The sequence below is a fragment of the Hemitrygon akajei genome, chromosome 6, assembly GCF_048418815.1.
Source record: "Hemitrygon akajei chromosome 6, sHemAka1.3, whole genome shotgun sequence".
In the NCBI taxonomy this organism is placed as follows: domain Eukaryota; kingdom Metazoa; phylum Chordata; class Chondrichthyes; order Myliobatiformes; family Dasyatidae; genus Hemitrygon; species Hemitrygon akajei.
In genome coordinates this window covers 133383560-133399564 of record NC_133129.1, presented here as the reverse complement: position 1 = coordinate 133399564, position 16005 = coordinate 133383560, and the positions used below count along the sequence as shown (strand labels likewise).

The 16005-nt window shown below is 42.6% G+C and overlaps 1 protein-coding gene across 1 annotated transcript in view; it reads right to left on the bottom strand.

Moving 5' to 3' along the window:
* LOC140729846 (anoctamin-9-like) overlaps positions 1-15702 on the bottom strand; it is a 146814-nt gene extending 131112 nt beyond the window's left edge. Inside the window, exons 1-3 of the mRNA XM_073050056.1 lie at positions 15445-15702; positions 13457-13525; positions 4019-4132 (exon numbers count right to left, since the gene is read on the bottom strand). Of these exons, the coding sequence (XP_072906157.1) occupies positions 4019-4132; positions 13457-13525; positions 15445-15702 (441 nt within the window). The remainder of the gene's footprint in view (positions 1-4018; positions 4133-13456; positions 13526-15444) is intronic.
* Between the last annotated feature and the right edge of the window lie 303 nt (positions 15703-16005).

Sequence of the window (16005 nt, the reverse complement as noted above, 5' to 3'; positions counted from 1 at the left end):
TTCACTTACAGCAATCTTTGGGATTACTCCAAAGGAAGCAGGAAACGTTCCTGCTTCCGCTCAACGTGATAGCCTTTTCAACTTTATTGGCTAGGAGAACTATTTTGTTGCATTGGAAGGATCCTAATCCACCTACTGTTTCTTTCTGGTGTTACGTACTCGTGACAGTGGTACCCTTGTCACGTGACTGGGGTTGAAGTTATACTGGACTTGAGGTAATGATCTTGTGATGGTGGAGTGACATCATTTTCCCGCCAGTAGAGATCATGTGACAGTTTTTTTTTACAGGGTATAAAAGGAAGACCCCACACTGTGGGGAGGGGCAGTTCGTAGCTGGATTTGCCAAGCTGACTTCATGCCACTGCATGATTTAATGTGTTGACGCAGTTTAGTTGAAAAATGAAGTTTTATCTAATGGCTAAAGTTTAAAAGGTCATTGCCAGCAGTTTCTTTACTGTGGAGAGTGAAGATAAAAGTTCGGAAGTTAAAGATCGAGGAGAATCGATTTTCGATGGTGGATTGGGTTCGACCTTGTGTGATCCTCATTCGGAAGGATTTCGTTGACTGTTCTCGTGTTAATCTCTGCGGGATAGCAGGAGATTGAGGACAGTGTGGAAGGAAAGGTCAGTGCCTTTAAGCCGTTACGTTTCATAAAAGTTCTTCGTGGGAAGAGTTCGATGCCGGGGATTGAAGGAGAACGACGTGGAAGAGAATTTAAATCGCCTTAAAAAGTCTCTCCTTTTAAATGGACTGTGAGCATTTTGATCTTTCGGCATACCGCTTTAAAGAACTGTTTTTTTTCAACATCGCTTTAAGAACTGTTTTTGCTGCATCGCTTTAAGAACTGTGAAGCTGCCGCACAGCAGCTGTTTTCCGGTTACGTTAGTATTTGTTTACTTTTGGGGGTTTGTTTTCAGTGTTTAATAAACGTGTTATTTGATATAAAAACCCCTGCCTAACTCACATATATTTATTGTTGCCTGAATACGTAACACTGGCTCTCCTCCATCATGTCTTGACCAGAAGGATGTTTTTTTTTTTTTTGTAATTTTATCCTCAAATGGACTGCCCAGTCCCTTTTTTTGTTTTAGGTTAGTTTAGTGGGTTTTTTCCTTCTTATAAATAGAAAATTTCCAGTCTTTTATTTGTATGAATTGTCAAGAGGAGTTGTGGTTCTGTTTATATATTCTAGCCTTATATTATATATGATTTTGACAGTATATATCCTTTTCTTTGTAAGTTTATTGTATTATGTATTTGATATAACTTCTCCTCTGATCTGTATCTATTCATATAATTTTTTTAAATCAATAAAAAAAGATTGAAATTTTTTAAAAAATGAGTCTTTTTCCCAGGGTTGAAATGGCTAACACGAAGGGGTATAGTCTTAAGGTGCTTGGGAACAGGTACAGAGGAGATGTCAGTGGCAAGTTTTTCCACACATAGAGGCAGATACAATAGGGCCTTTTAAGAGATTTTTAGATATAGTACATGGAGCTTAGAAAAATAGAGGGCTATGTGGTAGGGTAATTCCAGACTGTTTCTAGAGTAGGTTACATGGTCGGCACAACAATGTGGGCCAAAGGACTTGTAATATGCTGTAGATTTCTATGTTCTAGAGAGAAGGTTCTTGGGAAACAAAGATCTGAAGGTGGATAAATCCCCTAGACCAGATGGTCTACAGCCAAGGATTCTAAAAAAGGTTTCTGAAAAGATCGTGGAAGAATTAGTAATGTCCTTTGAAGAATCATTACATTCTGGAATGGTTCTGGAAGACTGGAAAAATTGCAAATGTCACTCCATTCTTCAACAAGGGCAAGGCAAAAGAAAGGAAACTATAGGCCAGTTAGTCTGACCTCAGTGGTTGGGAAGATGTTGGAATTGATTATAAAGGCTGAGGTCTCAGGGTACTTGGAGGCACATGATAGAATAAGCCACAATCAGCATCGTTTCATCAAGGGGAAATCTTGCCCGACAAATCTGTTGGAATTCTATGAAGAAATAACAAGCAGGATAGACAAAGTGTACTTGGATTTTCAGAGGGACTTTTGACAAAGTGCCACACTTAAGGCTGCTTAACAAGCTATAAGCCCATGGTATTACAGGGAAGATTCTAACATGGATAAATCAGTGGCTGATTAGTGGGGGCAAAGAGTGGGAACAAAGGGGGCCTTTTTTGCTTGGCTGCCGGTGACTAGTGGTGTTCCACAGGGATCTGTATTAGGACCATTTTTTTTTTACGCTATATGTCAATGATTTGAATGACGAAATTGATGTTTGTTGCAAAGTTTACATGCCATATGAGATACATGGAGAGGCAGGTAGTTGAGGAAGTAGAGAAGCTATGAAAGGAGTTATGATTAGGAGAATGGGTAAAGAAATAGCAGATAGAATACAGTGTCAGTAAGTGTACGGTCATGTTCTTTCATAGAAGGAAAGGGTTGACTTATTTTCTAAATGGAGAAAAATTATAAAAAACTGGTGTAAAGGGACTTGGGAGTCCTTAAAGGTTAGTGTGCAGGTTGAGTCTGTGGAGAGGAAGGCAAATGCAATGTTAGCATTCATTTTAAGAGGGCTAGAAGCAAGGTTGTAATGTTGAGAATTTATGAAGAACTGGTAAAGTCTCACTTGGAGTATTGCGAACAGGTTTGGGCCCCTTATCTTAGAAAGGATGTTCAGAAATTGGAGAGGGTTCAAAGCAGGCTCACAGAAATGATTCCAGGATTGAATGGCTTGTCATACGAAGAGTGTTTGATGGTTCTCAGCTTGTATTCACTAGAATTCAAAAAAATGAGGAGTGACCTCATTGAAACCTGTCCAATCATGAAAGGTATCAATAAAATGGATATGGAGAGGATGTTCTCTATGGTGGGAGAATCAAAGCCAGAGGACACAGCCTTAGTATAGAGGGGTGTCCTTTTATTACAGAAATGAAGAGGAATTTCTTTAGCCAGAGAGTGGTGAATCTGTGGAATTCTGTGCCACAGGCAGCAGTGGAGGCCAAGTCTTTATGTATATTCAAGGCAGAAGTTCACTGAGTCTTGATTGGTCAGGGCATCAAGAGATATGGGGAGAAGGCAGAAGACTGGGGTTGATTGGAAAATTGGATCAGCCATGATGAAATGGCAGAACAGACTTGAAGGGCTGAATGGCCTAAACCTGCTTCTATATCTTATGGTCTAAATGTGAGGCAACGCATTCTTTTTTAAGTGTAGTTTTCTTTTCAAGACAGGACATATTGAGAAAGTAGTTACAATAGAGGATACTGGGCTTTGTAAATAAAGTTGGGCACAAAACGTGGAAATATTGCTAAACTGCTATAAAACCAACCAGTTAGAGTTCTATATTTAGTTTTGATCAAACTTCACAAAGGATATAAAGTTCTTTGACAGGTTATAGGGATGGTTTAACAGAATGGTCCAGGGAGAAAAAAAATCATTCTTATGATGAGTAAGCTTTATCTACAAGTTGGAAAAACTGAAATGATTTCCTCTGAAGCAAAGGAAGATTAGGGTAGATTTCACAGAGGTGTAGTAAACAACCCAAGAAAAACTGTTCCCATTGACCAGTAGTACATTACTTAATGGGAAACAATATTAAGTTTTTAGTCAAGGAAAAAAAAGGATGCAAAAATGAACTGTTTAAAAACAGCAAATAGTAATGAGCTGGAACTTCCTGCCAATAAGGATGGTGAATAAAGAGATTGGCATTAATTTCAAAATGAAACTGGACACTCATGAAGGAAATAAACTGGCAAGATTGGGGGATAAAGAGAGTGAACAGACTGCTCTGCAGAGAGCTGGTAAAAACCCCAATGTCCGAAAAGACCCCCCCCCCACCACACATTTTGCATGGTGTCATACAAAATAACTGTACACAGATTAAAGAGAGTTTTATTGTACAAGCTGTCAATATCTGTCAGGAGCTAATCGAGTTACAGCAACAAGATTCCAAGTTAGTTCATTAATATTTAACAAAGCTCAGTTCCAGTTTGTGGCACTTGACTTATTCTACTTACCATTATATTGAGGCCAATCTCTCGCAACCTATTCAGGTAAAACCTCCTATCAAGTTCACTTTTACCAATACCAGCATCACATTTTCTCGTCACTAAAACAAATTCAACTTTAACCTGAAAGACAAGGACATCCACTAAATGGAGAATGTCAATTGAACATAAATCATTTCTTCCTGCAGGACTAAAACTCAAATTAATGCAAGCGTTATTTATCTTGGGTGTCATAAAGAGAAGCAATGGGAAAGAACTTAATGCCACATCTGCATTACCCAGCAGAATCTGATTAAAAATAGGCAACACACACAAAATGCTGGAGGAACTCACCATTCCCCAACCCTTTTCCCCTCTCTCACCTTATCTCCTTGCCTGCCCATCAGCTTCCTCTAGTACTCCTCTCCCCTTTTCTTTCTTCCATGGCTATCTGCCTCCTCCTGTTACATTCTCCATTCTCCAGCCCTGTAGCTCTTTCATCAATCAACTTACTAGCTCTTTACTTCATCTCTCCCCCCCCTCCCCGTTTCACCTATTGCTTTGTGTTTCTCTCTCCTCTCATCCCACCTTTTAAATCTACTCATCTTTTTTCCTCTACTAAAGGGACAACTGTACTCTTTTTCATAGATGCTGCTTGGCCTGCCAAGTTCCTCCAGCATTTTGTGTGTGTTGCTTGGATTTCCAGCATCTGCAGATTTTCTTGTTTGTGATCTGATAAAGCAAGGGAAGTTTTTAAGAATCAACTCAAACCTGATCTTAGAACATCTACTGCAGGGGCTGCTGATTTTTCAGTAATATTTGTTTTTGGATGCAAGTTTGAACAATACAGATGACTTTCTTTCTAACTTGTCCAGCACCTGACAGAAGCACTTAGCGGATGAGCTTAGAGCGTGGATCAGTACTTGGAGCTATGATGTTGTGGCCATTACAGAGACTTGGATGGCTCAGGGGCAAGAATGACTACTTAGAGTGCCAGGCTTTAGATGTTTCGGAAAGGACAGGGAGGTAGGCAAAAGAGGTGAAGGCGTAGCACTGCTGATCAGTAGTGTCACGGCTGCATAAAAGGAGGAAGTCATGGAGGGATTGTTCATTGAGTCTCAGTGGGTAGAATTCAGGAACAGCAAGGGGTCAATAACTCCACTGGATGTTTTTATTTTAATATAGACCACCCAATAGTAACAGGGACATTGAGGAGCAGATAGGGAGACAGATTCTGGAAAAATGCAATAAATACAAATACTTTATTGTCACCAAACAATTGATACCAGAGCGTACAATCATCACAGTGATATTTGTTTCTGCGCTTCGTGCTCCCTGAAATACAAATCTAAGTAAATATAATAAAAATTTTAATTATAAATCATAATTAGAAAATAGAAAAGGGTAGTGCAAGTCAGGTCCAGATATTTGGAAGGTACGGCCCAGATCCGTGTCAGGATCTGTTTGGCAGTCTTATCACAGTTGGAAAGAAGCTGTTCCCAAATCTGGCTGTACGTATCTTCATGCTCCTAAACCTTCTCCCGGAGGGAAGTGGGACAAAAAGTGTGTTGGCTGGGTGGGTCGTGTCCTTGATTATCCTGGCAGCACTGCCCCGACAGCGTGTGGTGTAAAGTGAGTCCAAGGATGGAAGATTGGTTTGTGTGATGTGCTGGGTTAGGTTCACGACCTTCTGCAGCTTCTTCCGGTCTCGGACAGGACAACTTCCATACCAGGTTGTGATGCACCCTAGAAGAATGCTTTCTACGGTGCACCTATAAAAATTAGTGAGGGTTTTAGGGGACAGGCCAAATTTCTTCAGCTTTCTCAGGAAGTAAAGGTGCTGGTGGGCCTTCTTGGCAGTGGACTCTGCTTGGTTAGACCAAGTTAGGTCATTGTGATATTCACCCCGAGGAACTTAAAGCTTTTGGTCTGTTCCACCTGCGCACCACTGATGTAGATGGGGTCGTGCAGTCCACTACTCCTTCTGAAATCAACAACCAATTCCTTCATCTTGCTGACGTTGAGGGATAGGTTATTGTCTTCACACCATGCCACCAGGTTCTTAATTTCCTCTCTGTACTCAGACTCATCATTACCCAAGATGCGGCCTACAATTGTGGCGTCATCAGCAAACTTATATATTGAGTTCGATGGAAACTTGGCTACACAATCATGGGTGTACAGTGAGTACAGCAGGGGGCTGAGTACACAGCCTTGTGGGGCACCAGTGCTCAGAGTGATTGTAGAGGACAGCTTGTCCCCTATCTTTACAGCCTGGGTCCTGTCTGTGAGGAAGTTGAAGATCCAGCTGCAGATCTGAGTGCAAAGACCCAGGTTCTTGGAATGATGGTATTAAAGGCAGAGCTATAGTCGATGAAAAGGAGCCTTACATATGCGTCTTTATTCTCCAGGTGTTCTAATGAGGAATGTAGTGCCAGAGAGATGGCATCTGCCATTGACCTGTTGCTCCGGTAGGCGAATTGCAAAGCATCAAGGTTGACTGGTAAGTTATGGCTGATGTGTGCCATAACCAATCGCTTGAAGCACTTCATAGCAATTGATGTTAGAGCCACAGGTCGGTAGTCATTCAGGCATGCCACCTTGCTTTTCTTCAGCACTGGGATTATCGTTGCCTTCTTAAAACACAAGGGTGTTGTGGTGGGAGAATCTAATTTCCTTAATATTGTTTGGCATCTCCTTAGAGCAAGGGGTTTAGATGGGGTGCAGCTTATTAGGTGTGTTCAGGAAAGTTTACTGACACAATATGTAGATAAGTCTACAAGAGGAGAGGATGTACTTGGTCTGGTATTGGGAAATGAAGCTGGTCAGGTGTCAGCTTCTCTCAGTGGGAGATCATTTTGGAGATAGTGATCACAATTCTATCTCCTTTACCAGAGCATTGGAGAGGGATAGGAACAGACAAATCAGGAAAGCATTTAATTGGAGTAAGGTGAAATATGAAGCTATCAGGCAGGGATTTGGAAACATAATTGGGGAACAGACATTCTCAGGGAAATGTACAGCAGAACTGTGGCAAATATTCAGGGAATATTTGTGTGGTGTTCTGCACAGGTACATTCCAATGAGACAGAGAAATGATGGTAGGATACAGGAACCATAGTGTACAAACGCTGTTGAAAATCCAGTCAAGAAGAAAAGAAAAGCTTATGAAAGGTTCAAAAAACTAGGTAATGATAAAGATCTAGAATTATAAGGCTAGCAGGAAGAAGCTTAAGAATGAAATTGGAGAGCCAGAAGAGGCCGTGAGAAGGCCTTGGCGAGTAGGACTAAGGAAAACTCCCAAGGCATTCGACAAGTATGTGAAGAGCAAGAAGATAGGACATGAGAGAATAGGACCAATCAAGTTTGACAGTGGAAAAGTGTGTATGGGACTGGAAGAGATTGCGGAGGTACTTAATGAATACTTTGCTTCAGTATTCCCTATGGAAAAGGACCTTAGCAATTGTAGGGATGACTTGCAGCGGACTGAAAAGCTTGAGCAAATAGACATTAAGAAAGAGGATGTGCTGGAGCTATTGGAAAGCATCAAGTTGGGTAAGTCACTGGGACCGGACAAGATGTACCCCAGGCTACTGTGGGAGGCAAGGGAGGAGATCATTGAGCCTCTGGCAATGATCTCTGCATCATCAATAGGGACGGGAGAGGTTCTGGAGGATTGGAGGGTTGCAGATGTTGTTCCTTTATTTAAGAAAGGGAGTAGAGTTAGCCCAGGAAATTATAGACCAGTGAGTCTTACCTCAGTGGTTGGTAAGTTGATGGAGAAGATCCTGAGAGGCAGGACTTATGAACATTTGGAGAGGCATAATATGATTAGGTATAGTCAGCGTGGCTTTGTCAAAGGCAGGCCATGCCTTATGAGCCTGATTGAATTTTTTTGAGGATGTGACTAAACACATTGATGAAGGTAGAGCAGTAGATGTAGGATTTCAGCAAGGCATTTGATAAGGTACCCTATGCGAGGCTTATTGAGAAAGTAAGGAGGCCCAAGATACAAGTGGATCCAGAATTGGCTTGCCCACAGAAGGCAAAGAGTGGTTGTAGACAGGTCATATTCTGCATGGAGTTTGGTGACCAGTAGTGTGCCTCAGGAATCTGTTCTGGGATCTTTTCTCCTCGTGATTTTTGTAATGACCTGGATGAGGAAGTGGAGGGATGGGTTAGTAAATTTGCTGATGACACGAAGGTTGGGGGTGTTGTGAATAGTGTGGAGGGCTGTCAGAGGTTACAGCGGGACATTAACAGGATGCAAAACTGGGCTGAGAAGTGGCAAATGGAATTCAACCCATTTAAGTGTGAAGTGGTTCATTCTGGTAGGTCAAATATGATGGCAGAATATAGTATTAATGGTAAGACTCTTGGCAGTGTGGAGGATCAAAGAGATCTTGGGGTTGTGTCCATAGAACACTCAAATCTGCTGCGCAGGTTGACTCTGTGGTTAAGAAGCCACACAGTGCATTGGCCTTCATCAACCATGGGATTGAATTCAAGAGCCGAGAGGTAATGTTACAGCTATATAGAACCCTGTTCAGACCCCACTTGGAGTACTGTGCTCCGTTCTGGTTACCTCACTACAGGGAGGATGTGGAAACTATAAAAAGTGTGCAGAGGAGATTTATAAGGATGTTGCCTGGATTTGGGAGCATGCCTTATGAGAACAGATTGAGTGAAGGCCTTTGACAAGGTGCTGCACATGAGACTGCTTAGCAAGATAAGTGCCCATGGAATTACAGGGAAGTTACTAGCACGGGTGAAGCATTGGCTGTCTGGCAGAAAACAGGGTGGGAATAAAGGGATCCTATTTTGGCTGGCTGCCAGCTACCAGTGGAGTTCCACAGGGGTCAGTGTTGGGACTGCTGCATTTTACGTTGTACGTCAACAATTTGGACTATGGTATTAATGGATTTCTGGCTAAATTTGCTGATGATACAAAGATAGGTGGAGGAGCGGGTAGTGTTGAGGAAACAGAAAGCCTGCGGAGAGACTTAGATAGTTTAAGGGAATAGGCAAAGAAGTGACAAATGAAATACAATGTTGGAAAGTGTATGGTCATGCACTTTGGTGGAAGAAATAAATGGGCAGAGAATTCAAAATGCAAAGGGACTTGGGAGTCCTTGTGCAAGATACCCTAAAGGTTATCCTCCAGGTTGAGTCGGTTGTGAAGACGGCGAATGCAACATTGGCATTCATTTCTAGAGGTACAGAATATAAGAGCAGGGATGTGATGTTGAGGCTCTGCAAGGCACTTGTGAGACCACAATTGGAGTACTGTGTGCAGTTTTGGGCTCCTTATTTTAGAAAGGATATACTGACATTGGAGAGGGTTCAGAGAAGATTCACAAGAATGATTCCACGAATGAAAGTGTTACCATATGAGTAACGTCTGGCAGCTCTTGGGCTGTATTCCCTGGAGTTCAGGAGAATAAGGGGGATCTCATAGAAACATTCCAAATGTTAAAAGGCCTGAACAGATTAGATATGGCAAAGTTATTTCCTATTGTACAGGATTCTAGGACAAGAGAGTACGGCTTCAGGATTGAAGGTCGTCCATTTAGAACTGAGGTGTGGAAAAATTACTTTAGTCATTAGTCTGGGGAATTTGTTACCATGAGAGGCTGTGGAGGCCGAGTCATTGGGTGTATTTAAGGCAGAGATAGATAGGTTCTTGATTAGCCAGGGCATCAAAGGGTATGGGATGAAGACAGGGGAGTGGGGAAGACTGGAAGTATTGGATCAGCCCATGGCCGAATGGCCTACTTCTGCTCCTATATCTTAAAGTCTTATGGTGAATGACCTTTTTTCCTTGAAGCAATAGAGGATGAGAGGTGACCTGATAAGAGGTGTATAAGATGATGAGAGGCATTGATCGTGTGGCTAGTCAGAGGCTTTTTCCCCCAGGGCTGAAATGTTTAACATGTTTAAAGCACAGTTTTAAGGTGCTTGGAAGTAGGTACAGAGGGAATGTCAGGAGTAAGGTTTTTTTTTTGTTTACACAGAGTGTGGTGTGTGCGTTTAATGGGCTACCACCTACTGTGATGGAGGTGGATACAATAGGATCTTTTAAGAGGATCTTGGATAGGTACATGGAGCTTAGAAAAACAGAGGGCTATGGGTAACCCTAAGTAATTTCTAAAGTAAGTACGTTTGGCACAGCATTGTGGGCCAAAGGGCCTGCTGTAGGTTTTCCATGTTTTTATGAAATTACACTGTGCTACATCTAATCTAATCCAATTTAAAGAAATCGCCCAGAACAGGTTTTGTATCCAAGCTTCCTGAATATCAAGGACAAATGTATATCATGCACAGGCATGGAAGAGCCTTTTAATACTGTCATTGAGAGATGGATGTTCCATGCATACCTTCACCGCAATGCGATGCCAACAATGACAATCTGTACCTCAGGAATCCAAAACCCAGAGAGCAGATAAGCTCTGCAGACTCAAGGCTATACAAAATATTTGAAATGCATTGTGCTGTAAAGAGCATCAAAACTTGAATTTGGATCTTCATATCATATTCTGGCTCACATGCACACAATCCTCTGAACTAAATACAATATCTGAAGCAGGAAAAACTTTCATCTGCCAATACTATCATAGTCAGCACAGAGTGTGGAGACTTTTTTTGGATTTTTATCTAATATCAAGGTTTATTTTGGAAAGATCCTTGCATCCTATTTTGGAAAGATCCTTGCATCCCAGTGACTTGCCTTCTGAAGTGATCTTTTACCTATCTGTTATTTCTCAACTATCAGCAGCCCATTTAATCACACAGAAAAATGAACTTTATCAATCAGCCAATGTGCTCCGATCCAATACAATCAATAGCATGAAACAATAATTCACTGTTTTTCAGATAGATTACTTCAACTCTTACCTGATGGCAACAGATGCTATACCATCTGCATAATGCACTATAAACTTGCTGCACTTACAACTCCACTGGCTGATAATTTATAGAAATTAATCAGCCAATTGGAGAATTGGCAGGCAAGCTATTAGTTTTTAAAGACCCAGAAAAATTACAAATAAAGTGTCACAGGGGGACGTGGAGACTGGACCCAAATGCAGGACGTAGGCACTGAAGTACTAGGGGCAGGACAGGAACAACTAAAGGATAGAACAAGATGGGGAGACAGTGGCATGCAAAGGTGATCCTGGGGTTCAGAGAGTTCATGGCAAAGGCAGGACCTTGGCTAGGCTAAAGGATGGGTCTATGGGACAAGGAATGCTGGGAGGATAGCCCCCTGGGCGGGCCACATTACTTCTGGGCAGGGCCCGGCCTCCCAGGCAGGAACACAGGGGCCTGGGCAGGTCGCAGGGCACAACCTGTCGGAAGAGAGGGGTAGGAAAGTGTCAGAGTCCCCCGCCAAGCAACTGCAGTCCGGCCTGCTTACCTAACAGATGCAATGGATTGGAAGGGAGCTCAGTCCAGGGTGACTACAAGAACGGACTTACAGAACTAGATGATTAACAGTGGGTACTCCAAGCCGGGGTCAAAACAGGATAGCCAGGCGAACAGCGCAACAGCGCGAACAAAGCAAACTGGACAGAACAGCGGGTACAAGACAAACAGAGGAACAGGACGACCCCCCAACTAAACTCAGTCCCAGATCCCCTTATATACGCCTGCCAGCTGACAGGTCTCAGGTGCAACTCCTTAAGCCAAGATGATCCTATTTGGGCTTAAAGGTGAAAGGAGGGACGGCTACAAGACCCAGAGTCCGGAGTCCGTGGACCAGATCAAGACCCAGAATGTGGGCTCCAGACTGGACCATAACATAAAGATTGTAAAACCACACAAGAAACCATTGGAACCAAACATTCTAATTAAAGAAAAAATGTTTGCCATTCTATTCTATCACCAGTGTTCTTTAGTTGAGGAAATTCACTTCTACTAAAATAATTTCTGTAACAAGTGGTTTAATCTATTTAGATAGCAACATTTTTATTCATTTATAATAATGAAATCCACAGGGTATGTAGATACCTTTAGGGAATTACAAACATTTTGCAAACAGATGACAGCTTTGATGAACTATCTTTTACCCTATTTCTACTGAATAGAGCAACAAGAGATAGTTTTCAGCTTGGTCCAAGCCAACCCCAATATGGAAAAATTTAGTTAAAAATAGATTAGAAGAAACATATACACACACAAAACATTGGCGGAACTCTGCAGGTCAGGCGGCATCCATGGAGATGAATACATAATCGACATTTCAGGCCAAACCTTTCTTCTGGACTAAGAAGGGGAAAATGCCAGAATAAAAAGATGAGGAGAGGGAAAGAGGCAAGCTGGAAAGTGATAAGTAAAGCAAAGTAGATGGGAAAGGTCAAGGGTTGGAAAAGAAAGAACCTGGTTGGAAAGGATAGCAGACCAAAGGTGTAAGAGAAGGGGGGGGGGGACCCTGGGGAAGTAACAGGCAGATTAAAAGAAGCAAAAGGTCAGAGTGGGGAATGGGGGAGGGGGTGTGGTAGAAAAATTTGGTCATCAGAAGATATCGATATTCTTGCCATCAAGTTGGAGGATATCAAGAAAGAATATAAGATGTTGCTCCTCCACCCTGAGGGAGGACTAACACATTGGAACAGGAATCAGAATTATAATGTTTAGCCACTGGGAAGTCCTGCTTATGGTGAATGATGCAGAGGTGCTTGAAGAAGCATTCCCCCAATTTACAACGGGTTTCACCAATGTAGAGAAGGCCACATCAGGAGCACCAGACAACACTCAACCCCAGCAGATTCACAGGTGAAGTGTTGCCTGGAGAGAGATTAGTGGGGAGAGACAAATGGTCAAAGGATTGGTGGACGGAGCAATCCCTGTGGAAAAGAGTTGGGGGGGGGGGAGAAAAGATATGCTTAGCGATAGGATTCTTTTGGAGATGGTGAAAGTGGCGGAGGATAATGTGTTGTTTGCAGAGGCTGATGGGGTGGTAGCCAAGGACAAAAGGGACAATCACTATTAAGGTGGAAGGAAGATGGGGTGAATGCAGATGTATAAGAAATGGAGGAGATACAGGTGAGGGCAGCATCAACAGTAGAGAGGGAAAGACCCCGTTCTTTAAAGGAGTCCTGGAACAGAATGCCATATCCTGGGAATAGATGCAATGGAGGCAAAAAAACTGAGAAAAGGGAATACCATTTTAATACAAGAGATAGAGTGGGAAGAAGTATAGTTCAGATAACCATGGGAATCAGTAGGTTTATAAAAGATATCAGTTGATAGTTTGTCTCCAGAGAAGGATCAAGTATCTAATGGATTTCCCACATCTACAGACTTTCTCATGTAGAAGAAACATACAATTTTTCCCATGTTTTAACATACACACCTGAAATTACTTATTGTAGAATTTCAAACAAATACCTTTCCCAAAAGAAAGTTTTAAATGGGTGTTTAACCCACCACAGAATTTGTGGAATCAGAGAACTAATAAAATGACATTACCAAAGCATTTGCATCTTCAGGCATTAGGTAATCTTCTTCATTGTCAGTTACATGAAAAATCTGAACATTCTGTAATAAAGGAATTAATTAGTTACATTATACTCTAAAAATGACACCATCATATAAATCATTTAGCTAAATCACAATGGACAAATGGCAAGCCCAACAAAAAGAACAGGACAGGCAGGTAATTGAAGTAGAAAGTTGTATCAAGCAACATTTTAACTGATGAAGGTTGTCTGTTAAGGAGGCCAACGCCTAATTGGTGGGGTAATGTTCAAATACTGTGAGTTGACAATACCATATATGACATATACCAGTAGCGTTATATAGAAAGAGCCTGAAGCATTGTTGAGGATCCCTACTATCAGTCTCACAATCTCTTTGACCCACTACTGTCAGGGAGGAGATACATGAGCATCAAGATTAGGACTGCCAAACTGGTTAATAGCTTCTTCCCCAGGCTGTGAGACTAATGAATACCATGCCACCACTAATATCTCATCTTTAGGACAGTGAGCTGTCACTGTACTGTTTGTCTGTGCTACACACTAAACATGCATTTTGAATTACGTTTTATCAACTCATTTGTGGTAATATTTTGTTTTATGTGCTATGTGATAAGTGTATTGTGATATCAAGACCAACACTAAGGTTTTGGTCTGTGAATCTGAAGTTCACCTCCCCTCTATGCTACACGGAGTGGAATCATGGACAACATACAGCAGGCACACAAAATCCCTAGAAACTTACCAAAGGTGCCTCAAAGATTCTGAGAGTTAGCTGGAAGAACAGACCTACTAACTCCAGCATTCTGGAGGGTGCTAACATTAACTCCATAGCCACAATCGTGACTCAACATCATCCACATACCAGACTCCCGCCGCCACCCCCAAAAGAACTCCTGTTCGGCCAACTCAGGAATGCAAAGCGCACTCCAGAAGGGCAGAAAAGCGGTTCATGGATAATATCAAGAGCCACCTCAGGAACCTGAATGGATGGAAGAAATTAACAGATAGGGAAAGCTGGAGGACTATCAAAGGGGGACTGTGCAGCTCTTGAAGAATATACCTCCACTATGCCGCTGAGATTAAGTGGCTTCATCGTCAAGGGCGACTGGGAAATATTCTGCTTAGTTGGCCCGCAGCCAACACTATCAACATTGAAAAGAATTAAAATGGAACCAAGATTCAGGAAGTGCCAATATTCTTCTATAGTTCACCTACTTCCCTCTTTAAAAAAAGTACCAGATAATTTAAGAAAAGCGTCAGTTTTAAAGAACGACTTTCATGCAATCGAAAATGAAGGAGGAAGATGAAATCTCTAGTGAAATTGCAAAACTGGAAACTCCAACTTTATCAGTCATTATTTCCTTAGCCGGAGAAAAAATGTAACAGCAGAGATTTCCAAAACGTAAAACTCTTATTACTAGAGATAACTGCAACAATGTCGCGTATTCGCCTATTAATATTAGTTTTCGTGCAATTGCAAAAAAAATCAAGTAACTCTCACGTGAAAGATATTTTCTCCAACACACACCCCACCCATGATCTTCCCCTAATCAGTGTGCCGTTAACACGGCGCAGATTGAGGCAGCAAGAGACCCCATTGCGGTGGATAAGGGGAGATGGCGATCCGGTCGGCGATGGACCTACTTCACCGGTAAGTGAAGCAACCATTCGTCGATCCAGCCACCACGCCATCGGATAATTACTTGATGCACTCAGCAAGTCGAACGATTTATTCCCTCGGTAATATAGATTTCTCCAATACAACTGTTCAACTTTGGAGCTCCTAATTCAATTTTGCAGCCAGCTGTCATCCGCGAACACTTAACGCATAGTTTAAGTAAACAGCTTTGTATTTTCCCTCCTCGGCTGACAAGTCTATCACCGTGTTTTAACTTTGGTCAATACTTAACAATTCATAAGAACTGTTACGATAGCAAAACAGATCCGTATACACACTAGGGTGTTCTTTTCCTTTGCCTGCCTTTGAATCGTCTCCACCTTCTGCTGAGCTATCTGGTTGAGCCGCCTGGCCTTTCTGAACGCGGCCGCGGTTCCCCTCTTGATTCTGAACTTGAACTGTGTTCGAAGTCCTGACTGAAAACTGGTTCCCGGTCTTTCCGGGGAACCCGGCCCCGGCCCCGGCCCCTCCTCAAGGCAATGTCCCTCCTCAGCCGAAAGCATCGTCGCGATTGCAAGGCAGGCGGTAGTGCGCGCCACCCTCAGTCCGCCGCGCATGCGCGTCACTTGCGGCGAGCACGTGCTGCGGACGGCCCCGCGCGGCGGGCGGGAGCGAAGTCCCCGAGCGGTTTGGGGAGCGCGCGCAGAGCGGATGGAGGATGAGGAGAGAGATACGATAAGGATTTGGGGAGGACGTGGGGTGAGTGGGATGTAGAAGAGGAATGTCAAAGAGGGAATGAGACGGATGTTGGAACGGAGAGAAGATGGAGAATTTGCCGAGGGGATGGGAAGAATATAGAGGTGAAGGGTGTGTAGATATGGGCTAGATTGCGGAAATAGAGAGACAAAGAGAAAAGGGTG